The sequence below is a fragment of the Oncorhynchus keta genome, chromosome 25, assembly GCF_023373465.1.
Source record: "Oncorhynchus keta strain PuntledgeMale-10-30-2019 chromosome 25, Oket_V2, whole genome shotgun sequence".
Lineage (NCBI taxonomy): Eukaryota > Metazoa > Chordata > Actinopteri > Salmoniformes > Salmonidae > Oncorhynchus > Oncorhynchus keta.
Genome location: NC_068445.1, coordinates 19,887,061 through 19,913,956, shown reverse-complemented (window position 1 = coordinate 19,913,956; position 26,896 = coordinate 19,887,061). Strand labels below are relative to the sequence as shown.

The following is a 26,896-nucleotide window of genomic DNA, read 5'->3' as shown; positions in this document are numbered from 1 at the left end:
ACTGCACATGGGGACAAAGATCGTGCTTTTTGGAGAAATGTCCTCTGGTCTGATGAAACAAAAATAGAACTGTTTGGCCATAATGACCATCGTTATGTTTGGAGGATAAAGGGAGGCTTGCAAGCCAAAGAACACCATCCCAACCGTGACGCACGGGGATGGCAGCATCATGTGGTGGAGGTGCTTTGCTGCAGGAGGGACTGGTGCACTTCACAAAATAGATAGCACCATGAGGAAGGAGAATTATGTTGAAGCAACATCTCAAGACATCAGTCAGGAAGATAAAGCTGGGTCGCAAATGGGTCTTCCAAATTGACAATGATCCCAAGCATACTTTCAAAGTTGTGGCAAACTGGCTTAAGGACAAAAGTCCAGGTATTGGAGTGGCCATCACAAAACACTGACCTCCATCCCACAGAAAATGTGTGGGCAGAACTGAAAAAGCGTGTGGGAGCAAGGAGGCCTACAAACCTGACTCAGTTACACCAACACTGTCAGGAGGAATGGGCCAAATCTCAATCAACGTATTGTGGGAAGTTTGTGGAAGGCTACCCGAAACGTTTGACCCAAGTTAAACAATTTAAAGGCAATGCTACCAAATACATACAGTGTATGTAAACTTCTGACCCACTTGGCTAAGGTGTATGTAAACTTAGACTTCAAACTGTATATCAGATAGTGACTGCTAAATTACTTATGTAAATGTAATAGAATTTCCTTTAAATGATGATCATACCAGTAGACCATTTACTTCTGAACATGCCATTGGTATTTGTTTTCCATTTGAGATGGTAAAATACATTTCATACTGTGGTTCACAGCGCAATGCTGTATAATTCCTATGTGACAGGAACATCATAACATATAAATCAGAGCCTGAAAATATTATTTAGGTAACACTTTATTTGGATAGTACCAAGTAGATGGTTTGTAATGTTCAAATACAGACATGTCAAGTAACAAAAATAGCTTCTTAGCAAGAAAGCAGTATCTCAAGCAAGAATTTTGCTAGGACTGTCTACGAGTGGCATGAGTGGGGAGAGAAAAACTAATAACTAGCAGTCATTGGCAGAGGTTTTGAACTTTTCTTATTGATCTAATAACTAATTTACAGCCTGGTGATGGCTGACCAAATTGTTTCACACTTTGAGTTAGTTTCATTAAGTGTTGAATAATGTGATACAAAACACAGGAAAAACTCATTTTGACTGCACTGGGCCTTCATTTCCTAGATCTTTTACTACAGAATTAAGAAAATCAATGTTTTCACACATGTAGGCAAGACAGAGACTGGTATGGTGTAGGACAGGAAATTGAAGGTAAAAAGCAAGTCTCTCTGGATATGAGCGTCTGCTGAATGACTAAAATGTAAATGTTAATTGCTGCTTTAACTAAAATAACAGTAGACAACTTTTTATATTGCTTGATAACTGTATGTTGTAATAAAAATGTCATTAGTCATTCCACTATAACGTTTCCCAACAGAAACAATGTTTAGTGTGTAGTTCTTTATAAAATAGATACAGTGAATATTACATGTGAATAGATTGAATAAGGAGACAGTAAGTGCAAACATTGCATTTCTAGCCCAAAGAGACACACATTTGAATAAACATACTGTGAATATATGTTATGTCCCATATGTGTTCTTCATCCTGTTCATATCCACACCATTTACTTATCTATATCGATGCTGAGAAACCTCTGCAAAACAAGCCCAAAAAATAAAAATTAAAAGTGAAATTACATATTAGTGGTCCTGTGTGGCTCAGTTGGTAGAGCACGGCACTTACAATGCCAGGATCTTAGGTCTGGTTCCCACTGGGGCCTCCCATACAAAAAAAAAAATGTATGCGCACATGACTAAGTTGCTTTGCATAAAAGTGTCTGCTAAATGGCATATATTTATTTAATTTCACATTAGTAACAATTTATGTTATATAGGATTGCCGACTATAGTTACCTTCAGGGCACTGGACGCAGGGGACATGTCTGGTATTAGTTTCCCTTTACGCTCCCTGTGTTTCAGATACTCATGGGCCAGGGAGTTAGCATCCTCCTCACTGAACACCAGAGGTCAAAGGGTAAGGATTAAAGTAATTACGTATATTAGAAACAAACATTTCTCTGCTCATACCTGCCTGGAGTGTGATGTTAACATTTTCATTCAATTATACATAAAATTATGCTTGTAAAATTACTGCTTTGAGGACTTACCAGCTGTGGGAGATCAAATGATCTACCAGGTTCTTCACCTGGTTGGAGTCACCACTTGACACAATGTGTTGCTTGAGAAGATTAAAGTACTTGGTCTTCCACAGCTTCTGGTACTGCCTGTTTTGGCAAATGAACATCAAGACTGTGTCCCTTATCTGGGGTGGAGAAGAAATTAGTTAATGACACATTCTGAATTCCATACAACATTTCTCAACAACTAAACAAAATAATCCAATGTGTAAAAGATTATGGAGAACAGATGGAATCACAAATACAGTAGAGCCAAGAGTGGTTAACTAATGAAGGCAATAAGAGAACGTGATTGCAGCTCACCTGTGAGGGAACCCCTGCCAACTCCCCAGTGTTCATATGCTCATCCAATTGCTCCAGGATGGTAATGGGGTTACATGCTGACAGGAGGCCCTGGGAGGGAGCAATCATATACACTACACAGTAAGCACATCAAACAAGGGGAAGAGACTCATGCATAGACACTCCCAATACCTTTAATAGTTTTATTCAGAGTCTTGGACAGTTTGTGGCTATTATTAAACCAAAACAATTTTATGTAATTCCATCTAAAAAGATCCAGAGAACAATTTGGTAAAGGGCAGATGTGTTAGGGGGCTGGTGGTGTGCCACTACCACCACTATCCTTATGGAACACCCAGACCCAACTGCATCACCTGAATCTGCTGTCCCTTCCTCTTGGCACAAGGGATGAGCAGGAGGGCACCTAGGGCAAAGCCTGGCAGACTGAACTGGGCAAAGCGATTGGCGATGCCTATCAGGTCCAGATTCAACAGGAAAGGGCACCTGCCAGAGACCAGGGAAGATGCTGGGATGAGTGGGACATGGAGAATAAAGGATGAATCAGCACTTTGTCAAAGATTTGAGGAATTGTGTAGTAATGTTACCATGGTAATGCCATGACACCATTCTTGATCCCTATGTGACAGTTCTGGAAATCGTTATCAACCTATTCTATAAAGCAACAGAACGTACTTAAGGAGGAGAACAAAGGTCCTGTAGAGGGTTGCCTGCTGTTGGGGGCTCAGAGGAAGAGATGCTGTGTGACAGAGAACATAACCAGTGATTTTGCTGACTTTCTCCACCTCACCCTCATGTTTTTGAGTTGTGGTCTAATAGATTAATTTACCTGATACAAATGGGGCCAGGATCATACTTCTCCAGGTCCTGGAAAAACTGGAGACCTGGATGAAAAAAAAAAAAAATACAGCTTTAACAACAACTGTCCAAGCCAAAAGAGTAGGTGGTGGCTGTGAATTTTCTCTCCTTAAAATGTACACAATGGGCTCCTTGAGACACGTTGAACCTGGTGGTAATTACCTGCCAGAGAGAGGGGACAGCTCCCAGTGCCTCCAATACCTTTTGCAAGTCGCTTATCTGAAGAGCAGATGGGAATACCAAATTTGGTGCCACCACAACATATCCTGTCTTACTGCCATATAACTTCATTGACATGACAGACTGCAGAATCTAATATTTCTAGCAGTAGTATTGTTCTTGAAACTGTGTGGACTGCCTCTTCTCACCATGTTGAAGCCCAGTAGTTTCTGCAGTAACCCATTCCACAGCTGAGGGTCAAACACCTGGTACTCCAGGCTAAGGTCTGCCACCAGACGCACAGCCTGCAGAGACAGGAGGCAACTTCAGCTCAATACAAACCTGACTACCTCATCTTGGTTGCATCACATTGAATGAAACCGACTGAAATCATCTAAAGCATCCAGTACATTGGTCAAGTCAGCCTACCTGTGGCTCATGACTGTGATTCTTCCACAGTCCCTTGACCATGCCCTCTTTGGGACTGTTGAGGAACGACTCCACTGTGTAAGGGATGTTTAGGTCCTCCAGCTGAGACAGGTAGATGTAGCACTTCAGGTAATACCTGCAGAAGGAAAAACAGCAACAGAACAGCAGCAGTCAGGCACAGACAATCAGTCATGGCTACTGGCCTTTATCAGAGCGAGGATCGCTTACTGGACTTGTGTCTTGGGGATGTGTAGCTGTGTTTCCAGGGTGGTGGGGTCAGCAATGTGGATGAGACAAAGCAGGGCCCGACTCCGGTGGCAGAAAGTAAGACGTGGCCCAGAACTGCTGAGGGGCTAGGAAGATATCAACAATGGGAATTCAACACTGACATACACACTTCTGGGTAACACTTTACGTGACACCGAGCATTGTAACAGTCATAACACTGTTGTAACATATTGAGTTAATTTATTTCTGTTGTGACACCTACAAGTGTCAAAACCCACAAAAGGCAAAACATTCCATTACATCATAGCCTATGTGTCAGTGTATTTATAAATATATCTTATCTATAGAGCAAACACACACACACACACACACACACACACACACACACACACACCTCAAAAAAATAAAGGGAACACTTAAACACAATGTAACTGCAAGTCAATCACACTTCTGTGAAATCAAACTGTCCACTTAGGAAGCAAAACTGATTGACAATACATTTCACATGCTGTTGTGCAAATGGAATAGACAACAGGTGGAAATTATAGGCAATTAGCAAGACACCCCCAATAAAGGAGTGGTTCTGCAGGTGGTGACCACAGACCACTTCTCAGTTCCTATGCTTCCTGGCTGATGTTTTGGTCACTTTTGAATGCTGGCGGTGCTTTCAGTAGTGGTAGCATGAGACGGAGTCTACAACCCACACAAGTGGCTCAGGTAGTGCAGCTCATCCAGGGTGACACATCAATGCGAGCTGTGGCAAGAAGGTTTGCTGTGTCTGTCAGCGTAGTGTCCAGAGCATGGAGGCGCTACCAGGAGACAGGCCAGTACATCAGGAGACGTGGAGGAGGCCGTAGGAGGGCAACAACCCAGAAGCAGGACCGCTACCTCCACCTTTGTGCAAGGAGGAGCAAGAGCACTGCCAGAGCCCTGCAAAATGACCTCCAGCAGGCCACAAATGTGCATGTGTCTGCTCAAACGGTCAGAAACAGACTCCGTGAGGGTGGTATGAGGGCCCGACGTCCACAGGTGGGGGTTGTGCTTACAGCCCAACACCGTGCAGGACGTTTGGCATTTGCCAGAGAACACAGAGATTGGCAAATTCGCCACTGGCGCCCTGTGCTCTTCACAGATGAAAGCAGGTTCACACTGAGCACATGTGACAGACGTGACAGAGTCTGAGACGCCGTGGAGAACGTTCTGCTGCCTGTAACATCCTCCAGCATGACCGGTTTGGCGGTGGGTCAGTCATGGTGTGGGGTGGCATTTCTTTGGGGGGGGTCACACAGCCCTCCATGTGCTCGCCAGAGGTAGCCTGTCTGCCATTAGGTACCGAGATGAGAACCTCAGACCGCTTGTGAGACCATATGCTGGTGCGGTTGGCCCTGGGTTCCTCCTAATGCAAGACAATGCTAGACCTCATGTGGCTAGAGTGTGTCAGCAGTTCCTGCAAGAGGAAGGCATTGATGCTATGGACTGGCCCGCCCGTTCCCAAGACCTGAATCCAATTGAGCACATCTGGGACATCATGTCTCGCTCCATCCACCAATGCCACGTTGCACAACAGACTGTCCAGGAGTTGGCTTTAGTCCAGGTCAGGAGACCATCCGCCACCTCATCAGGAGCATGCCCAGGCGTTGTAGGGAGGTCATACAGGCACGTGGGGCCACACACACTACTGAGCCTCATTTTGACTTGTTTTAAGGACATTATATCAAAGTTGGATCAGCCTGTAGTGTGGTTTTCCACTTTAATTTTGAGTGTGACTCCAAATCCAGACCTCCATGGGTTGATAAATTTGATTTCCATTGATAATTTGTGTGATTTTGTTGTCCGCACATTCAACTAAGTATTTAATAAGAATATTTCATTCATTCAGATCCAGGATGTGTTATTTTAGTGTTCCCTTAATTTTTTTGAGCAATATATATATATATATATATATATATATATATATATATATATATATATATATATATATAGAATTTTTTTAATGTACCATGTTAAATTGTCATTGTAATTGCACACACATTGATGTCAGACATGAATCTACCCCAATGCTCTGTTGCTGATGACTGAGATGAATGCAGGAGCAGGACAAGACACCCTCTTTTTGACTGATGACTGATATACGGTCATGTACGTGATAGGCCTATCTGGCTTATATGATTACGATGGTCATAATGCTTCGTGACACTGTCATAGTGTATTTTCTACAAATTATTTAAAATATGATGAAAAAAAACATGACTAAAGAATTCATTACAACAAAATAATTTAAGAAACAAACTTTCCATGAAAGGAAAATTCTTGGCAGGGAAAAAAACACTTATTTGAATAAATGTGGGTTGACACTTATGTAAGTGTCATAACCAGCCATAAAATAACGCAACATATGTCACAACAGGTGTAAAAATATGGGTCATGACAAGTTATGTCCGCTGTCATGACATGGCGTTAAGTGTTAGCCAATTCTGTAAAGCCCCCTACTGTTTCCCACCAGCCCACCAATTCCAAACTAAATGTGGAACTTGTAATGATTAACATAGGAACCTATAGATCAATCCTGACCTATCCCATCTACCAACTCACCCATGTTTCTGCTGAGAGGATAGGGCTCAACAGACAGACTCCCACATCCATGGAATAGATCTGCAGTAGGTACACCACCCTGAGAGAGGGGGACATGGGAGACATCCCTTGTTAATGGTCTATAGTGAACTGTAAGGCTATGATAGTCAAGTGATGAATGCAGGGAGCTACCTCATAAGATCTGAATCCTCCTGAATGTCATTGACACAATCCTGGTTGTTGATGTCCTTCAAAATAAAGAGCCTTCGGTTAGGATGTATCACATACTCCAAAATGTCATGCAAAATGACTATTTTCCCCCCTAGTGATGAGCTCATCCAGTCTACCTGTGGCAGATCAGAGACAGTGTAAGGTTGGACTTACCTTGGCTACAGCTGGGCCGGTTTTGCAGATCCATTTCTCCAGCAGCATGCTTCGGATCTTCAGAAAATCCACGCTATTGATGGCTGCTATTTCTTTGCATACAGCGTGAATGTCTAGTCATACAAAAAAATTAAATGTTTAATCTGAAAATAGTCTGGTTCCATTTTGCTCTAAAAGGACTACAGTACATATCATCAATACAGTGATTCTGTAGCTCCACTTAACCCTCCAGACAGGTACATGGAGCCATATGGCAATAAGAGGGGGCCTACATGTGGTTGGTCTGGTTATGGTGGAGGGCTCACCAGGGTGGGTTTGGCCAGCAGAGCCCCTGAAGCGTTGCTCTACACTGCTGTGTTCGTAAAGGATGACGATGAGGCGGGCGGGCTGCCCTGTCAGCTTTAGGTGCTCTGGGCTGTTCAGCTGGCTGGACATCAGGACGTTCTCTGTGGCTGAGCGCTGGAACTGCAGCTTCAGCTTGGACAGGAAGGTCTCCACCCTGGTCCGCGCTGCCTCCTGCTCAGGGGACAAGACGGAGGGGAGAGAATTTTTATTCTACAAGAATGGACTAGATATACAAAGAAAAAAAGCATGAAAGGGAAGACAAGACTGGGTATCCTGAATTCAAGCAGCTGACGCAGACATAATAGATATAACTACATCTATAATAGTTCAACATTGAGGACCGCAGAGCATCAACACAATCTAAACACAAAACATGTGGTCTAACCTCAAGTTTTGGGTCCTTCAGCCATGCGTCACCAAGAGCTAGGCAGAACTTTAATGACTGGGTCTTCTCAGTGCCTACAGCAGAGAAAGGTGAATAGGATGAACATTGATGCAGAGGCCGGCTCCTCCATGAACAGCGGCATGGCACTTTGACTGGCTAACGGTCTGACCTGGCGGCAGCTCCTGAGCGATTTTATGGGCTGTGGCAGCGGCCCACTCTGGGTTCTGGATGCAGTGAATGTACCCCATGATGGTCTTAGCCACCTTGAAGGTCTCCTTGCTGGAGGTGTGTTTTTGCCTCCTCTTATGTTGCTCGAGGAGTAAGGGTTTCATACTCTTCTCAAACACATGGTTCACTGCTGACATGTACAGCTTGTCAACGCTCACCTGACAGAAGGCAGGAAGACATAGGATCAAATTCACAGGTGACCAAATTAAAGTCAATAGAAACAACTAATACATCGCCAATATTAGTTCAAATTCTGGTAGGCTTACCACTCATATCTAAAAACAAACATAACAGTAATGTACAGTATAAACCACAGCCACCAGTGGAGCAGAGTACTGTACCTTCATCAGCTTGCTTATCAGAAGCAGAGTAGGAAAGGTCTCCTCACTTAGCTCTGGAGCTAAACACAGAAAGAGAATCTGTCAAATCCTTATACGAGCTAGAGTATGCAAAAGGTCCACTCAATCATTTATTTATGAACTCTTATTGACCACATGAACATTGTAAGCTTAAACTGAGTATAGTACTCACAGAGGATCTTCCAGTAGCTGGTGGTCTGCATGAGCAGGTGGAAGGGCAGTCTGATGTTGGCCAGGGCCGAGGGCTCCAGGCCATTCTCCAGAAGGTGGCTGCTCTCCAGGTCTGTAGGGGGAGAGATGCGCTTGTAGGACTTCAGGTGCTGGAGCAGACCTATTGCCTGGAGATGAGGGAAATGTATTGCGTGTGGATGAGACTTGATCGTAATGCCAAAGAAAATATGACATTGAGGATTACACTTATTTAGCAGAGGTATGTAGCACAAAGACACAGTAGAAATCAAGATGCCACACCTGACTGATTGAGATGCTGGTGATCTGCTCATCAGCTGTCTGTATGATCCTGAGCACCCCCTCAATCCTCTCATAGTTATATGGACTTAGCTGAGGAGGAAAGGGAACACAAGAGCTAGTTAAACACTCCATTTCCTCTACACATCATTACGTCCTACCATCAACCCCTAAACCTAGGCTGAGAGTTGTGTATGCTCAGACCTTGAGTATGGCAGCACTGAGGCTGATGGTGAGGTTTCTGGTGCTGTGCAGCATAGGGATGATCTGCAGAGCTCTCTCCAAGGCGTCTGCATGCCCTAGCGGCTGCTCCCCCTGGCCCGCCCCAGGGTCTGCTGCCCCTCCCCCCTCCTCCTCCTCCTGCAGCAGGGTGGTGATGTACTGGTTTATCACTTCGTCTCTGTTCAGATCAAAGGTGCTGCAGGTAGGAGGAACACACAGGACATACATACACTCATTAATTACAGCGTAACGTCACAAGACAGCAATAGGCAACTACAAAGCATGCAGTAGTATCAGACCCAAAAACTAAAGATTGAAGTAGCATGTTGACTTCCTATAACAGCTCACCTGCAGTACTGGAGGATAATCTCAGGGGTGGTGTTCTTGTTCTTCACCAGGGTAGGAATGAGGTTACTCTTCATCTCCGGACACTGACGAAACACAGACTGGATGGATATCTGGGAAGAGGGAGACAAGGCGTTTAAACCGAGTCCTTTCGCAAGGCAGGGAGGGTAGATTACGTTAAGAATGCACCTAATTAACAGGTATTAACACAAAGTTTAACATTGTGATTTCTTCAAAAAACCAGCCATGTCTGAAAGACTGCAAATGTTAAATAGATAGGGGGGAAAAAAACATTGAAGATAAACACACCCCTAATTTGCCCAGCTCGATCCCCCACTCTGCATCGGTGATGACCGAGAGAAACTTCTTCCGCTCCTCCTGCTCGCTGTACAAGTTACAGAGATGGGCCCCCACCATAGCCACAGCCTGAAAATCATGGACATATCGACTGTCACACACAACATGAATCAAAACAATGACAAACCATTCAAGATGGAACAGATAATGACAGTATATAAGTATAATGATCTTACCAAGATCTTATCATAGTTTTGCCAAGTGTTGTCGATCACCTTCCACAGTATCTTAAACACCTCGGTTTTGGACAGGAGAGTGCAGAGTCCAATAGCCAGGTCACAATCCACCACTCTCCAGTTAAACACCTTTTGCACAGAGTAAAAACACCAGTTGTTATAGTAATCATGTTAGGTCTATTGTAAATTACACATACAGCATGGCCGGAATACAATGTAATTTTATTGAAGAGAAGAATGTCAGACATCCTCCCCTGAAATCCAGGACAAAAATCTCACATCACCTTGTGCAGGAGGGCAATTGCAACAGCATTGATAGAGGACAGAGTAGTTGTTCTCAAATCACTCAAGCACGCCCTATATTTTTGCAGGGCCTGCGGGCCATAGAGCTGAAAAGGGAACACATAAAATGTAAATACTTCCCTTCACAATATAGAATAGTGGTCCAGAGAACAGACACAGCTGCAGTGAGACAAGTGTAAATCTAGACAGAGATATGTAGCAACATCAACAGAAATGCAAAGATCAAGGGACTGCTTGCTCATGGTTCCAGGTGAGACACTACAGTACACCCCTGACTGATGTCAATTTCCTTAGTTTCATGTGTTAGTGAAGTAGACTATCTGTACAAAACACCTGGAAAACACCAGGTGGGGAGGCATACAGGGGTACATGAACCACACTGGGTTTTTTCCTGTTTTCGAGTCTGGTTTTTCCCTTTAATTTTTTATATTGTTTGTTTTCTATTTTGTACAAATGTGGTAAAACTCTTGCACTGATATCCTACTGTTATACTTCAGGTGTAATCTTTTGTATGTTCGTCATTTACGCTACAAAAAATTGCTCACTCAACAAATGTACATTAGTATACCTCTGCTACAGAAAACACTTAAAAACACCTGAAAAACAATCTGGACATTGATACTGTACTGTAGTCATCATACCTGAATGCCGAGCTTGATGTTCATGATGTTGGAGGTGACGTGCTGCAGACAGCTGCCAAAGGAGTTGACCAGCAGTCGGAGGGCCAGCTCCAATTGACTACACTCCTGCAGCATCTGATGCATGGAGGCCAGGGGCACCAGTAGCGGGTTCAGGAAGTTGGCATCTGCACATGGACAAGGACACATGAGGCTAAGGGTGCATAAAAACTGCATTTATATCCATCTATTAATTGCAGGAAACTGCAGTAGCTACCTTGTTGGAAAGAGCAGTGAGAAAGACAGGAGCAGTCCAGTGGGTAAAGCTTTCTATCTGCAACATGAATTAACATGAGTTAAATGCAATTCAAATCAATAACAATGCTTGGGCATTATAAAGTAGAATAACATCACACATGATACAATGTTAAAAAGATACCAGATACGAGACACTTAGTCTGCAGGATTTTAGGTACCTGAGGAGAAGGGCAGCAGACAGTTGGTGATCTCATACTGGACTGGCAGGACAGACACGGGGTCCAGGATGATGCAGTCCTCTTTAAAGACATCCTGGAAGCTCCACTGGGAGTACGGGTCCCTTTCAGCCGCCAGAGACAAATCCTGAACATATGGCAGTGACATTAAAGCCTGATGACCTAACATGAACAAAGATTAAGTGAATGTCTAATATTATAATCTATTGATTAGGGTTGTCATTGAAGACTCTGGTAGGAATCTGGTAGCCCGATGGGGAAAAGTGAAGTGTCGTACTGGCACTCACCTTTGCTATGAAGCCATAGTTGTCTGACAGCTGACACTGGTGGTAGACATCCATGGCAGCCCGTGTGCTCTTACACAGCTCCACACAGTCCAGGAGCAGGTCTGAGAGAAACAAGAAAGAATAGGGAGCACATACTCAAGTCAGAGGTATCACTTACTAGGGTGCTAAAGTCATACAGTGTCACTTTATGTGAACTACTTACACTTAAACCATTGGAGGATAAGCGCCTTCTAAAATGAAATGTGTGAGTTCCCATAAAGACTTGGGTTAGCCTCCAGGCTCAGGGTGTTAGTGCTGTACAGTACCTGAGTGGCAGACAGTGACGGCCTGGCAGGCCAGCTTGTGGATGACTGCTGGGAGGTCCACGCCTTCAGGGAGGATCATGGGCACGTCTGCCTCCAGCATCTGGCACAGCTTCTGGGCAGCACTGAAAAGCACCTTCCCTGTGCTGGTGGTACCATGGTGCTTATACAGCTCACTATGGGGACAGGGTCATGGGTTTGAAAGGAGTGAGAGACACAGTTAGGGAGGTACCCAGAGTTAATTTAGTGCAAAGGCACACACTACCATCAAACACTTCAATGTTGTGGATGAGATATTCAGATTATGACAAGCCTTCATTAAAAAAATGTAAAAAGTGAGGAACATGGGCATTGCTTTCCTTTACTACCCCCCTAAACTTGGTTCCCCTTCCCCCTGACCTGAGGATCTTGAGGGCCTTGTCGACCTTGCCGACCCCCAGGGCACGCAGGGCCAAGTCAGCCCACAGCTCCTGCTCCGTGCGCTGGAGCTGCCGTGCCAAGCGGCGGAGGCCAGCCTCAGTGGAGATGTTCTTGGTCTTGCCGTCAGGGTCGTTGGCCACCATGGGGGTGGCTGTGACCTTGCTCTTGGAGGGACCTCGAGCACGGGTGTTCTCATAGGCTGTGATGTGATACTCCTGGAACTGCTTTCGCACCTTGGGGTCCTCATAGTTGTTAGGGGTGAGGAAGATGTCAAAGTCCTCCTGTAAATGTAGTAGATTAGGATCCTTTCAGCACAGGAGGTCAAAGACCAGAAACAGTGAGTCAGGTAAAGCCTTCATCTCACATTCTGCTAAATCATTCCATGATTGAACCTTACCTGTAGGTGAGCAATCGCCTTAAACATCATCAGATTGTTCTCGCAATCCACACTTTTAAAGGCATCCCCTAAACAGGAGAGAATTAACATTAACGCGGTAAAGTTTCTTAGCACATCCACACAAACTCTGGTACACTCACAGTTTATCAAGACCTCATACACTGAATGTTCAATTCTTCGAGAGATGATGTCAATATTGGGAGGTTTAGCAATCAGTCTTTTCAAGTATTACATTGATAGAGTTTAAAAGCTGCCACAACCTTTCTGGATCCGCTGTAAGAAAGTCAGTGCCTCCACCATCACTTGTGCTACGACCATCTGGTGCTTCTTGTGCTGTTAGAAATTGGCCACAATAAGAACCCAAGTGACTCTGCATGAAGAGTATACTCCTATTGAGAAATGGCATGTACAGAACCTCACTACTAAACACTATTTCTAAATTATATTAAACCTATTAAAAGAAGATGTCAGTGCAAATATAAACGTATGATAGACCTGGAATAGTCTTAAATCTGCTGAATGCAAATACACCCCTACTGCTCCCGAGAGAAGCTCACCTCCTCAGACACATGGTCTTTGTCCTGCAGCTCCAGTCGTGCCCAGTTAGCCAACCTCTCGATCACACACTCCGCTTCCTCGGGGGCGAGCTTTTTCAGGAGTGTCACACATGGCTCGCTCTGCAATTTCGATGCAACACAGACATTATACACATGAAACACACAGAACAAAAGAGATTCCCCATCAGAAAGCAACAGCCACCATGGGAAGGCTGGGCTCACATACTGTACCTTGCTCTGGCTAATCAGCTGGATGAGGTATAAGATGTGTATCTGGGAGGTGGGGAGTTTGTAGGCCCCAGCCAGCTTCAGAGAGTCCTCCAGGGAGGTGGGGAGGTCCTGCTTGAGGATGTACCTCACCAGTGTCTACAAAGGGAGAATCAACATGGATCAGAAATTACATAAATATACACATCTACATACTGTACACACCCTGAAAGTCCTACCATGATTTGAGTGTTGTTGGAGAGGTTGAAGTTGCGGATCCCGTAACCTCTGAGCAGCTTCCTCATCTCCATCAGACGGTAGCTTTCCTTCAGAAGCTCCTGCCTGTGGGATGGGTTATGGAAGATTAGAACCCAAGCAGTCCACAAGCCTGCAACAAGTGAGAGTTAGGGCTCTCTGTTACCAGAGGAGGATCAGATCAGTAAGTCTTACTTGGGTCCCACCATCTCCAAGTGCTGTTGGACCAGCCTCTCCACTACCTCAGTCCAGGGCACCACGGCCTTCTGCATGATCTCCAGCACAGCGTCTACCACCAGCTGTACACGGTACAGCACAGTTGAATACTATGTCAATCAAGGCGTGTACATAAATCTACAATCCCATTTGGTGGCCAAGCTTTGAAGGGCAGGAAGTGGTTAATTAGTGTATAAACTCACGTCAGTGGCCGTGATGCAGCCAAGCACAGCCACAGCTTTGGCCTCCCACTCTGTGAACAACGTAGTGGTCTGTGAGCTGCAGCGCTCCAGCAGATCCTAGTGGGATAGAGAGAAAAATAAGACAAAAATGACACGTAATGACTCAAACCAGATTATGTCTGACAATCAACAATCCAGAGTGACAACCATTTACAATATGAGCAGCTAAGTTAATTTGCAGCCAAGTAGAAAAAAAAGCATAGTAAAGTGTGTCTCCTGGTAGATGGGTAGACACCTTGATGTACTGAAGCAGCAGCTCATCCAGGGGCAGCTGGTGCTCCAGGCTGTAGGGCCCGACACTGCCCTCCACCGTGGCAGGGATCAGCTCTGGGGCAGGCACCTTATCCAGCATGAGGAAGGCTACGCTGCGGATACTTGCCTAAACATACCCACAGTGCAGATAAAGAGAGATACCATGTACAATAACAAAGAATTTCAACAAGATTTAAAACGACAAGAATCCAAATCAGACAATCCCCAGATGACTGTCACACACAGACCTTCTCAAAGACTGACAGGGAGGGCCTGCAGTTGTACTTGTTGTAGAGGTCCAGCAGCTGGCGGAGGTTAGAGACCAGGGACTTGAGGTGCTCCACTTCCTCTGAACCATAGTCATCGTCCTGAGACCACCAATCACAATTACAGGATAGGTTACTTCCTACTAATCAATGACTAAGCATATAACATTTTGACATCCAGTGTTTGAAAGTGAGCATGAATTGAGAGCGCATAGGGGAACAGGAAGTGAGGGGGATGACAGTGAAATTAACCAAAGGAAAGAGGTGATAAAATGCAGCTTACAGAAGGTATCCACATCCATAACGACGGCAACCCAAGTTCCGCCAAGTTCAGTCCATTCTGGGGCCAGTCTCCCTATAGGAACAGAATAGTGTGACGGGGCAGAAGAAATGTGGAAATGTTTAAGTGTGTGATCACCTACATCAGTCAAGTTATTGACTAGAGCACTCAGAATTATTCCTCAAGTCTAGCAATGAAAAGGTGCTGGCTTTACCTTTTCTGTTAACTCCAGAATCCTGGCCCTCTGCTCCAACCACCTCGCAACGATTTTCTACATACACATCGTTCAAAAGCCTTGACAACAAAATACTGGAAATACAAACTGATCAAAACATATGTCATCATGATCTGTTTTCTGCCCTGACAGAATATGGTGAGTGCCCACTGTACCTGTCCTCTAGGTACCACTCTCCTAACAAAGGGCACAATGACACTCCTAAGCCAGAGACAAAGGTCCTGGGATGGAAGGTCTTCTGGAAAGGAGCTGAGCAGAGCATCAAGACCTCTCTCATCAAACTGCACTGCAATCTCTCCCTACAGGATAACCACAGAAACAGCAGACAAATATCAATTATCTTCCAGTAAAATCCACATATTACAAGAGAAAAATATGAAACTCCTTTAGATGTCTTATGGTGCAACAGTTGATTGTGTGAATTTGTGTTACCTCGTGTCTAAGCCAAAGGTGCTGGGCCCCCTTCAGGTCTCCCTCTCTCAAGTGGGACAGCATGTCCCCAACGTAGTCTGTGATGTTCAGAAACTCAATCCAGGAGATTCCACTGGAGGGAAACAACCAGGAGGAAATTAAACAGTGTATTAGGAAAGTATTCAGACCCCTCAACTTTTCTATTTTTTTTCTTTTCGTTACAGCCTTATTCTAAAATGAAATAAATTGCTTTTATTTTATTACTTAATCTACACACAATACACCATAATAACAAAGCAAGAACTGGTTCAGGAAATGTTGCAAAACGTATTCAAAATAAACTGCAATATCACATTAGCATAACTAAGTACTCAGACCCTTTACTCAGTCATTTGTTGATGCACCTTTGGCAGCGATTACAGCCTCGAGTCTTCTTCAGTATGACGCTACATGTTTGGCACATCTGAATTCGGGGAGTTGCTCCCATTCTTCTCTGTTGAGCCTCTAAAGCTCCGTCAAGTTCGATGGGGAGTGTCGCTGCACAGATGTTTTCAGGTCTCTCCAGAGATGTTAGATCGGGTTCAAGTCCGGGCTCTGGCTGGGCCACTCGAGGACATTCCTGCTGAAATGAACCTTTTCCCCAGTCGGAGGTCCTGAGCACTCTGGAACAGGTTTTCATCAAGGATCGCTCTGTACTTTGCTCCGTTCATCTTTGCCTCAATCCTGACTAGACTCCTCTTCATCAGACCAGAGAACCTTGTTTCTCATGGTCTGAGTCCTTTAGGCAAACTCCAAGCAGGCTGTCATGTGCCTTTTACTGAGGAGCAGCTTCCATCTAGACACTCTACCATAAAGGCCTGAATGGTGGAGTGCTGTAAAGTGGCTTGGGGACAACAAAGTCGGGGTATTGAAGTGGCCATCACGGGGCCGACTTCAGTCCCATGGGAGGTTTGTGGGCAGAACTGAGGGAGCGTGTGCGAGCGGGGAGGCCTGCGGACCTGGCTCAGTTGCACCAGCTCTGTCAGGAGGAGTATGCCAGAGTTCGCCCAACTTTTTGTGGGAGGTTTGTGGAGGGCTTCTCGAGGTGTTTGACCCAAGTTGGACATTTGAGGGGCAATGCTACCGAATACTAGTTGAGTGTATAATCTTCTGGCCCACCGGGAGTGTGATGAAATAAATAGAAGCTGGAGTAGATCATGCTCTCTACTATTGTTCTGGCATTTCACATTCTTGGAGTAGATTGGTGATCCTAACTGACCTAAGATAGGGCATTTTTTTACTAGGATTAGTATTTGGCTAAGGTGTATGTAAACTTCCGACTGTAGCTGGCCATAAATGGATGTTGAATTTGACTTTACAGGTGGTTATGTAGGCTTCTTCTAACCCATTGCTTTTTTACTACAGATAATAATATGCACCAATTTGTGAATGCACCAATTTGTAAGTCGCTCTGGATAAGAGCGTCTGCTAAATGACTTAAATGTAAAATGTAAATGTAAAGATGGGAGAACCTTCCAGAAGGACAACCATCTCCACAGATGAACTCTGGAGCTCTGTCAGAGTGACCATTGGGTTCTTAGTCACCTCCCTGACCAAGTCCCTTCTCAACCGATTGTGCAGTTTGGCCGGGCGACCAGCTCAAGGAAGAGTCTTGTTGGTTCCAAATCTCTTCAATTTAAGAATGATGGAGGACACTATGTTCTTGCTGCAGAAATATTTTGGTACCCTTCCCCAGTTCTTTGGCTCGACACAGTCCTGTCTCAGAGCTCTAAAGACAATTCCTTTAACCTGATCTGACATCCACTGTCAACTGTGGGACCTTATTTAGACAGGTGTGCTTTTCCAAATCATGTCCAATCAATTGAATTTACCACAGGTGGACTCCAATCAAGTTGTAGAAACATCTCAAGGTCAATCAATGGAAACAGGATGCATCAGAGCTCAATTTCGAGTATCATAGCAAAGGTTCTGAATACTTATGTAAATAAGGTATCAGTTTATTTTTAACACATTTGCAAAACGTATAAAAACTAGTTTTCGCTTTGTCATTGTGGGGTATTGTGTGTAGATTTGGTTAAATTGTTTTTTTTCGCTCTGAGACCTTGAAGTTGTTGTTCCCCTTGCTCTGCAAGTCACGTTTTTTTTTTGAGGCGATGGGCAACGATGCTTCGTGGGAGGCAGTTGTTGATGTGTGAAGAAGGTTCCTGGTTCGAGCCCAGGTAGAGGCGAGGAGAGGGACGGAAGCTAAACTGTTACAATAGTAAAGGGTCTTAATACTTAAGTAAATAAGGTACCGGTATGTTTTTTCATACATTTGGTACAATTTCTAAAAACCTGTTTCCGCTTTTTGTCATTACGGGTAAAAAAAAAAAAAATGTTTTACCTTTATTTAACCAGGCAAGTCAGTTAAGAACAAATTCTTATTTTCAATGACGGCCTAGGAACAGTGGGTTAACTACCCGTTCAGGGTCAGAACGACAGATTTGTACCTTGTCAGCTCGGGTGTTTTGAACTTGCAACCTTCCAGTTACTAGTCCAACGCTCTAACCACTAGGCTACCCTGCCGCCCCGATTGTGTGTAGATTGATCAGGAATTGTTTTTATTTAATCCATTTTAGAATAAGGCTGTAATGTAACAAAATGTGGAAAAAGCCAAGGTGTCTGAATACTTTCTGAATGCAAGTACAGGCATGGCCCTAATTTACACAGTTACAATACATATACTCAATACCCTTTAGCAAGCCAGGCATAGAATTACAGTCAAATTGAACATACTTGAACTTGTCCAGGCTGTGGAGACAGCAGAAGGTGGCGAGTCTAGCCAGAGCCTCCTGGATCTGTGAGGAGGGGCAGCGGGAGGCGGCATGGTTCAGCATCTTCTCTGCAGTGTCAAAGGTTGGCCATGGAGCCTTGAGGCAGTACTCCACCACATACTGCTCATCCTGACACACAAACACACTCGTCAATGAGCACAGTGTACTTATTTGATCTCAACCTTTCAAGGAATTTTTACATTTGAAAATGTAGATGGCTTGTTTAAGAACACTGGTATGGAACAAGAAGGCCTGCACACTGTTAAATAGCACATCATTACACTGTGGCCCTATCTACTGTAGGTTTGCCAGCTTGTGATTCAAACGTATACCTTTCTCTGACACCAGTCAAAGTTTGAGAATTATACCATCCCCATTTTCAAGTCTATTTGTTTATAGATTCAATGTTTATATTCCAGAATATTAAGGAAAGTTAGCTGGCTGTCTGATCTTGCTTTGTTATATACACCCCCCGATAAAACTCACCATGATCTTCATCAGGTTGGTCTTTGCCTCCTCCACCAGGTCAGACCATACGTCCTGCCCATTGCCACCTACAGAGGCTGACGCCAGCTGCTCCAGTACAAAATCCAGCTTCACCTTATAGACAAGCTGGGTGGTCAAGGAGGCTGGTCAGTCAAGTACATTTATTATTCATTTTAGTTAGAATAAGTTTTCAACCCCAGAAAAATTACACCAACCTCAACATCAAGCTCAAATGCTATGGCAAACTTTTCTGCCTCCTCAAATTTGTGTTTGTAGAGAAGTCTGCTGAGTCTGGGGACAAAAAAATATGTGTTTACTGATACTGACATCTTGTATGTAACTAGTGCAAGGATATGGAAATATGCTGTGTGCGTGATGACACTACTATACCTGTTCTCAGGCAAAGCCTCTGTGAAGCATCTCATGACGACAGAGGATATATGCTCCTCAGAGCTAGTTGTCAGAAAAAAAAAGAGAATTGCATTTACACATCAATTCACTGTTATTCAAAGTTATTTGTGAAACTCCACCACCTGAGTATTTACTCAGGGAAACTCTCGTGTCCTTAAACAACCAAAGAAACACTTACTTTTGTGAATTCTCATAAATCCCCTCTAGCAAATATATAGTGTCCTGAAATTCAGAAGGATAAAAACAATGTACTGAGGTTGGGTAGGATGCTGAAGCTGACAAACTTTCATAATCTAAAGTAAAATAACAATGACTTATTGTTCCATTATCCTTTGCGACGTGGGTATTGTAATAGACTTAAATTCCATTCCAATGCGTTACAATCAGGCACATTTTGAATTTGGTGTACTTTCTGAACCTGATATCTGATGCAATCAGAGTGGATTATAATCATGTATGGTTTACCGTGCTTATTCTTGTCTGTACCAGGCAGGCTGTAGAGGAGACCTCCAGAGAATAGAGGACAGTCATGGAGGGAAGAGAACGCACCTGCAGGCTCCTCATCTAAGGATAACAAAACAGGGCGTTGCCATCAACAAACACAGTCAGAGAGGACCTCAGATGATTCTTACAACTATTTATACCAGAGGAGCATTAATGTATGTACATGATGGGACTATTACTAACAAGTAGCTGTCTAGAAACCATAGAGACAGACTGGAGTTACCTGGCTTTTGTCTTGCATGGTCAATGTAATGATTTTTGTGCTGGCACTTTCTTGCCTATGAAGAGGACAGGTTGTTTTCAAAATCATTACAGCACAAGCATTTAAAAATTAAACATTACATCATGTTAATAGAAATAGTATAGGTCTAACAATAGTATAGCATTGAAGTGAACACATACGTGGCTATTGAAGCAGAGTCACACTCTGTGATGAGTAGGAAGTCATGGATGGAGAGGTCAGGCCAGCAGCACACCATCACGAGGAAATGCAGGTCCCAAAGACTCAGAATGTTCTAAGACCAATTGAAAGGTAGAGAAAGATTAATGTCCAACTTTAAAATGTTCTAATGACCAAAACAGCTAAAGAATTAAATTATAAACTGATTGATGGAGATTCATACAGCTGGACTCACCTCTGTGCTAAGAACATACATGAGATTGTCCACCACCAGAATCTTTCTCACCCCTACAATACAGATAAGGGCAAAATTTGACTGCAACATTAATACACAACAATTAAAAATAATGCTATAGCCTAACTATTGATAACATACATAAGCAATTCAGGGAGAAAAGTAGTGTAGCTTTAACCAAAGCCAGACAGTTAAATGTTATTATAACTACCTGGTATTAGGCTGGAGTCCAGGGACTGACAGAGAGACATCGTGCCCTGACTATGATCCAATCTCCAGTGGGTTAGAACAGCTTCCCCGTCCGCCTACGCAAAAAGAAAGCATAACCACATCAGTCATGCGAGAAGCTATAAAGTTAAAATGTTACAATTGAATAAATACTGTATGAATAGCCTACTTGATGAATAAAAGTCTAACTTCCTATTATCGGCAGCAGTTCTCGCATTATGTTTTCAAGGATTTATCTTTGCATTTTACATACAAATCTTTTGTAACAAAGCAGTGCAGTTACTTGCGCACAACCATACCCCAATCATGAGGTGGATTTCATTGCCAAGGTTGCACATCACTGCTGTGTTACATCCCCCTCCATGGATCTCCTTGGTGGAACAGAAGTCTGTCTTAAATCGAGACTGGAGCTAGAGAGAAACAATGAGATGTGATGGTTAGGGGTTAATTATTTGATTATTCTGACTTCATATGGTTTTAAATGTTTATTTTACTATCTCCAACATAGTTAAAGCCAAATACCTCTTTCAAAGCCCCAATGTCCATTTTCTCAATAGCTACAGAGATGAGAGAATATGGTTTAAAATAATTGAAAGTTAATTATAACAGGTCTCAAGTGAAAGAAAACTATAACAGGTCTCAAGTGAAAACCTAATTAAAATACCTATTTGAATCTTCTCTAGGGCAAGGTTTGTGATGTGAAAAAATCCATCTTGAGTAAGAAGGAACAGGTGGTACATCCCTGGCAACAAAGATAAGGTTTAACCTTTCACCTCAACACACTGATACATGATACTGTATAATTGTATTCCAAAGAAATGGCAAACTATGAACAACTCACCGAAAGATGTCTTATCCTCCTGTAGGATAAGATGTCGATATGTTTTCTCTTTTCCAGAGGGGACATTCTTTAGCAAAGCCTAGAAGAGTAAAAAAAATAAAAAATGTAATAAAAAAAGATATATTGCACTCAGCATGCAAGCACTTTTGGCACACGTATGACACTGACACATTTAAATTGCTGAAATATCATGGGGCATATGAGATCAGCCCCATCTCTTACTATGGTGAGAAGAGTGCACTTTTGAGGCACATAGATAAGATGGAGGTTTCCATTTCTCTCGCAAACCACCAGAAAATGTCCGTCCAGACAATCATCCACAGTATCCACATCAGAGTCTGAAATAAACATGCTTTTAATTATCATCATTCACCATAATGAAACATCATTTGATTAGACATCTACACACAGAACACAAAAGAGATACTAACCAAAGTCAAGATGCAGCAAAATAGTCTGATAGCTGAGGTCGAACAGGATAACAGTTGAATCAGCAACAACAATGCTGCAGTTTGAACTGCTGGAGGAGTAAAGCTGAGGATCTGACAACACCTGCAGGAAAACAATAATGTGAACAACTTGCACTGAAGAGTCAAGAGCCGATCATTAATTTAATTAATACCTGTGTTGTGGCGAAAATCTCCACCCTGACAGAACCCCACCCCCTTCGCTTTCTGCTCTTCACTCAGTTGTCAGTTTAGCCAACATTAAACTGATCTTAGTAGCAGAACGAATTTTGGTCTGCAGTTTTCGGTTTGGCTATTTGTTTCAAGTGTATGTGGCGGTTCAAGCTTGTATGGCGCTCTGGGCGAATCCCCCCTTCAGCGCCCGCACCCGGGGCGCCCCGAGCCACCGGCAAGATGCCGCCCAGGGCTGCCCATGTCACACGTACCTAAATCTGCTACTGATTTTTTGTATTAGTCTATAAATCAATCTCTTTGCCAGAATTCGTCATCTCTCCCATGTATTATTCGACTGGTATTTTTTAAAGTGTAAGGATAATAATTCAGCCATAGTTGTTCTGAAATGTTTAGTGTGCGCGAAAGAAAGTATTTGACTCTAGCCCCAAAATTAAGGACATTAGAAGGGGGAGGGGAGATTTTCGGCACAACACCGGCACTGTATACTGTGTCCACTTAGAAGGTGATTCATAACTGTATAGGTAATCAATCATGTGGTTAGAGTCGTTAACTTTTCGTCTAGAAAATTAAACTCAACTCCCTACATACGATCGAGTTGAGTGACGACTACTGTGGGTGGAGGTGGACTGGACCTCTGACAACATGTAAAATTACGTTTTTAATTAAAAAAAACTATTGATTTCAGCACCCTACAAAATATCGCGCACGGTAGTTTTTATGTGACGTCTGAGCTCCAACGTAAATCGCGGAGTTGAGTTTAATCGACTACTTTTGGTCTTACCTTTTCAGTTGAGGCAATTTTGACCAAAGTATCCACTTGGTACAGACCACTATTCTCCTCTCGAACATTGCAAAGGCGACCTGTGTTGGTATCCTCATTGATTAGAAGTTCAACGTCGTTCCACATTGTTTTTCTGTCCACCTACCTAGATTTTAAAAAACGGGACACTAACAGGTCAGTTATAACTAGGAAGCTAGCTAGATAGTTACTTAGCATATACTTATATACTATACCTATTTACGTGGTATGCTAGTACTGCAGAGCTGTCACCACTCTTTGCTGTCATGTCAGTTAACTAAGGAGTAGCGTAGTTAACATTAGCTAGGTAAAACATATGTATATACAAAATGTACTACATACAGGTATAGATAGACATGTTATAAAATAATTTGGATTATATCGAGGTAACAAACTCACCGGTTACAGGTACCCTGACAACGGTTTACTGGTAAACTGAGCACAACACCACCCTACTATGCGGATTCAGAATTTGGCGGTTTAAAACAAAGACCAAAACGAGAGAAACACAACTCTACTTACTTCCTGTGTAGTTACAGGCGCATACTTGAACTCAAACTGATAAAGTTCATTTGAATCATTCAATTCAAATAATAAAAGGTTATTATAAAATAATAGTGAACTGATATGGTGTTCTTTGTATATTTATTTGCACTCCCCAGATTGAGTTGGTGGAATGGAAGTCGTTCTCAAACCAAGAGGAAGCTGATTCAAATAGCCATCTTTTTCATTTCCAACTATCTTCAGTAGGCGTACGCAATCATTGGTCATTGATTGGTCATCCGGGTTCTCACTTGTACCCAAATATTGTCTATTAGGTGTGCGTTCCTAAATTCACACTGGAGTGCCAGAGTGCGCTCTGTGCGTTCGTAAATTCACAGCAGTGTCAGATTGTCCGTTCGTAAATTCGGAGTGTTCCAAGCTCACACTGGGCACTCTGGCAGAGAAGTATGGTTTATCCGAGCGTTCCGTCCTCACCATCACAATCAAGCACCCAAGCTAACTGGCTAGCTATTACCAGAACACCTCAATCCGAACAATTTACCTGCCCTAGTAGAGCCGGTTAGGCTGTTTTCATGTTATATTGAGCATTGGTGACTGAAATTGTGCAGCTGGCAACAATTTTATAACATTTTTTCCCCGACTTTACTTACGCCGGTCATATTCAAAAGGTGTTGCGAGTTCTAAAAATCATTAGTTATTCTGCGCTCTAGCAAGCTAGCCAATTTTAGCCAGTTGGCTTGAGTTCCTTTGAGGTCAGAACTCGGATTAACACTACTGGCCAGAGCGCCCAGTGACAGTGTACGCTCTGAATTTAGGAAAGACACAAAGCGATCTCTGACACTGGAGGCAATTTATGAACACACCCTTAATGTTCTGGTCGGTGGATACCTATCAGTCACTCACTCAGTGACTGCTAGCATTGTCATGAAAAAGGGCATGAGGAAAACCCTAAAATGTAGTTTTTCTAAGTTGTGCGAACGATAGGGAGTAAGGCAGTGTTGGCTTGTGTGCTTAGGGTTGTTGTCCTGTTGGAAGGTGAACCTTCGCCACAGTATGAGGTCCTGAGTTCTCTGGAGCAGATCTTTCTGTACTTTGCTCCGTAAATATTTCCCTCGATCCTTATTAGTGTCACAGTCCCTGCCGCTGAAAAACATCCCCACAGCATAATGCTGCCACCACCATGCTTCACCGTAGAGATGGTGCCAGGTTTCCTCCAGATGTGACGCTTGGAATTCAGGCCAAAGAGTTCAATCTTGGTTTCATCAGACCAGAGAATCTGTTTTCTCATGGTATGAGAGTCCTTTAGGTGCCTTTTGGCAAACTCCAAGCGGGCTGTCATGTGCCTTTTACTGAGGAGTCGCTTCCGTCTGGCCACTACCATAAAGGCCTGATTGGTGGAGTGCTGCAGAGATGGTTGTCCTTCTGGAAGATTCTCCCATCTCCACAGAGGAACTCTGGAGCTCTGTCAGAGTGACCGTTGGGTTCTTAGTCACCTCCCTGACCAAGGGCCATCTCCACCGATTGCTCAGTTTTGCCGGGTGATCAGCTCTAGGAAGAGTCTTTGTGGTTCCAAACTTCTTGCATTAAGGAATGATGGAGGCCACTGTGTTATTGGGGACCTTCAATGCTGCAGACATTTTTTGGTACCCTTCCCCAGATCTGTACCTTGACATAATCCTGTCTCGGAGCTCTACGGACAATTCCTTCGACCTCATGGCTTGGTTTTTGCTCTGACATCCACTGTAAACTATGGGACCTTATATAAACAGGTGTGTGCCTTTCCAAATCATGCCCAATCAATTGAATTTACCACAAGTGGACTCCAATCACATTGTAGAATCATCTCAAGGATGATGGATGCACCTGAGCTCAATTTCGAGTCTCAGAGCGTAACTGGTGTGAAATGGTTTGCGGGGTGGAATTTGTGGAGCGATGGGTAACGATACTTTGTGGGAGGCAGTTGTTGATGTGTGCAGAGGGTCCCTGGTTCAAGCCCAGGTAGGGGTGAGGAGAGGGACGGAAGCTATACTGTTACATTGATACTGTGGAACCGGATCACTGGTTGCTGCGGAAAAGGAGGAGGTCAAAAGGTGGGTGAGTGTAACCGGTGTGAAATGGATTGCGGGGTGCGCGCTAATAGCGTTTCAATCAGTGCGGTCACTCGCTCTGAGACCTTGAAGTTTGGGGCGATGGGTAACGATGCTTCGAGGGTGGCTGTTGTCGATGTGTGCAGCGGGTCCCTGGTTCGAGCCCAAGTCGAGGCGAGGAGAGGGACGGAAGCTAAACTGTTACAATAGCAAAGGGTTTTAATACTTAAGTAAATAAGGTATTTCTGTTGTGTTTTTATACATTTGGTACAATTTCTAAAAACCTGTTTTCGCTTTGTCAATATTGGGTGTTGTGTGTAGATTGATGAGGAATTGTTTTTATTTAATCAATTTTAGAATAAGGCTGTAATGTAACAAAATGTGGAAAAGGTCAAGGGGTCTGAATACTTTCCGAATGCACTGTATGTGCATATTATGTGTGAGTGAACAAACAATGGAGTGTGTGTTTGTGTGTGTGTTGGAGTGACAGTGCATAGAGACAGTGCAAATATTGAAATAAAAGATCAATAAAGATACAAGGTAAACAGTCCGTGTATCTATTTTGTTAGCTATTTATCAGTCATATTGCTTGGGGATAGAAGCTGTTCAAGAGCCTGTTGGTTTCAGACTTCATGCACCGGTACCTCTTGCTGTGTGGCAGCAGAGAAAATAGTCTATGACTTGGGTAGTTGGGGTCTTTGACGACCAACCTGGCGCCACACTGCTAGGTCACTGACCTCCTCGCTGTAGGCTGACTCATCATCGCCGGTGATTAAGCCTAACACCATCGTGTCGTTAGCGAACTTGATAATGGTGGTGGAGTCATGTGTGGCCACACAGTCGTGGGTGAACAGAGAGTACAGGAGGGGACTAAGAACACCCCGGTGGGGACCCTATGTTAAGGGTCAGCGTGGTGGAGGTGATGTTGCCTACCCTCACCACCTGGAGTCAGATCGTCAGGAAGTCTAGTATCCAGTTGCAGAGGGAGGTGTTCAGACCCAGAGTCTTAAGCTTGGTGATGAGCTTGGAGGGGATAATGGTGATGAACAGCATTCTCACATAAGTATTCCTTTTATCTGGGTGGGTGAGGGCCATGTGGAGAGCAGGAATGATTGTGGTCATCATAAAATATGTGGAGATTACAG

The 26,896-nt window shown here is 43.7% G+C and overlaps 1 protein-coding gene across 1 annotated transcript; it reads right to left on the bottom strand.

Moving 5' to 3' along the window:
* Window positions 1-883: 883 nt before the first annotated feature.
* On the bottom strand, window positions 884-23,891 carry kntc1 (kinetochore associated 1). The gene is made up of 62 exons (XM_035736110.2): window positions 23,560-23,891; window positions 23,143-23,287; window positions 22,152-22,272; window positions 21,943-22,058; window positions 21,721-21,799; window positions 21,544-21,621; window positions 21,402-21,436; window positions 21,179-21,289; window positions 20,863-20,956; window positions 20,652-20,704; window positions 20,419-20,531; window positions 20,240-20,294; window positions 19,978-20,076; window positions 19,691-19,734; window positions 19,492-19,554; window positions 19,317-19,392; window positions 19,102-19,227; window positions 18,578-18,744; window positions 15,824-15,935; window positions 15,547-15,690; window positions 15,371-15,427; window positions 15,160-15,231; window positions 14,859-14,978; window positions 14,594-14,737; window positions 14,320-14,415; window positions 14,096-14,199; window positions 13,885-13,987; window positions 13,670-13,804; window positions 13,439-13,558; window positions 13,142-13,214; window positions 12,882-12,949; window positions 12,464-12,765; window positions 12,068-12,240; window positions 11,763-11,863; window positions 11,458-11,602; window positions 11,259-11,315; window positions 11,006-11,169; window positions 10,346-10,450; window positions 10,062-10,190; window positions 9,838-9,954; window positions 9,532-9,641; window positions 9,166-9,379; window positions 8,965-9,054; window positions 8,666-8,831; window positions 8,476-8,534; window positions 8,076-8,292; window positions 7,907-7,980; window positions 7,482-7,692; window positions 7,177-7,289; window positions 6,985-7,040; window positions 6,814-6,892; window positions 4,222-4,346; window positions 3,994-4,129; window positions 3,774-3,869; window positions 3,568-3,624; window positions 3,377-3,431; window positions 3,223-3,286; window positions 2,904-3,033; window positions 2,551-2,640; window positions 2,218-2,372; window positions 1,964-2,063; window positions 884-1,704 (listed from the first exon to the last, which is right to left on the bottom strand). Exons 2-62 carry the CDS (start codon window positions 23,266-23,268, stop codon window positions 1,675-1,677), a joined length of 6,624 nt encoding a protein of 2,207 aa, XP_035592003.1. The 5' UTR covers window positions 23,269-23,287; window positions 23,560-23,891; the 3' UTR covers window positions 884-1,674.
* Window positions 23,892-26,896: the final 3,005 nt, after the last annotated feature.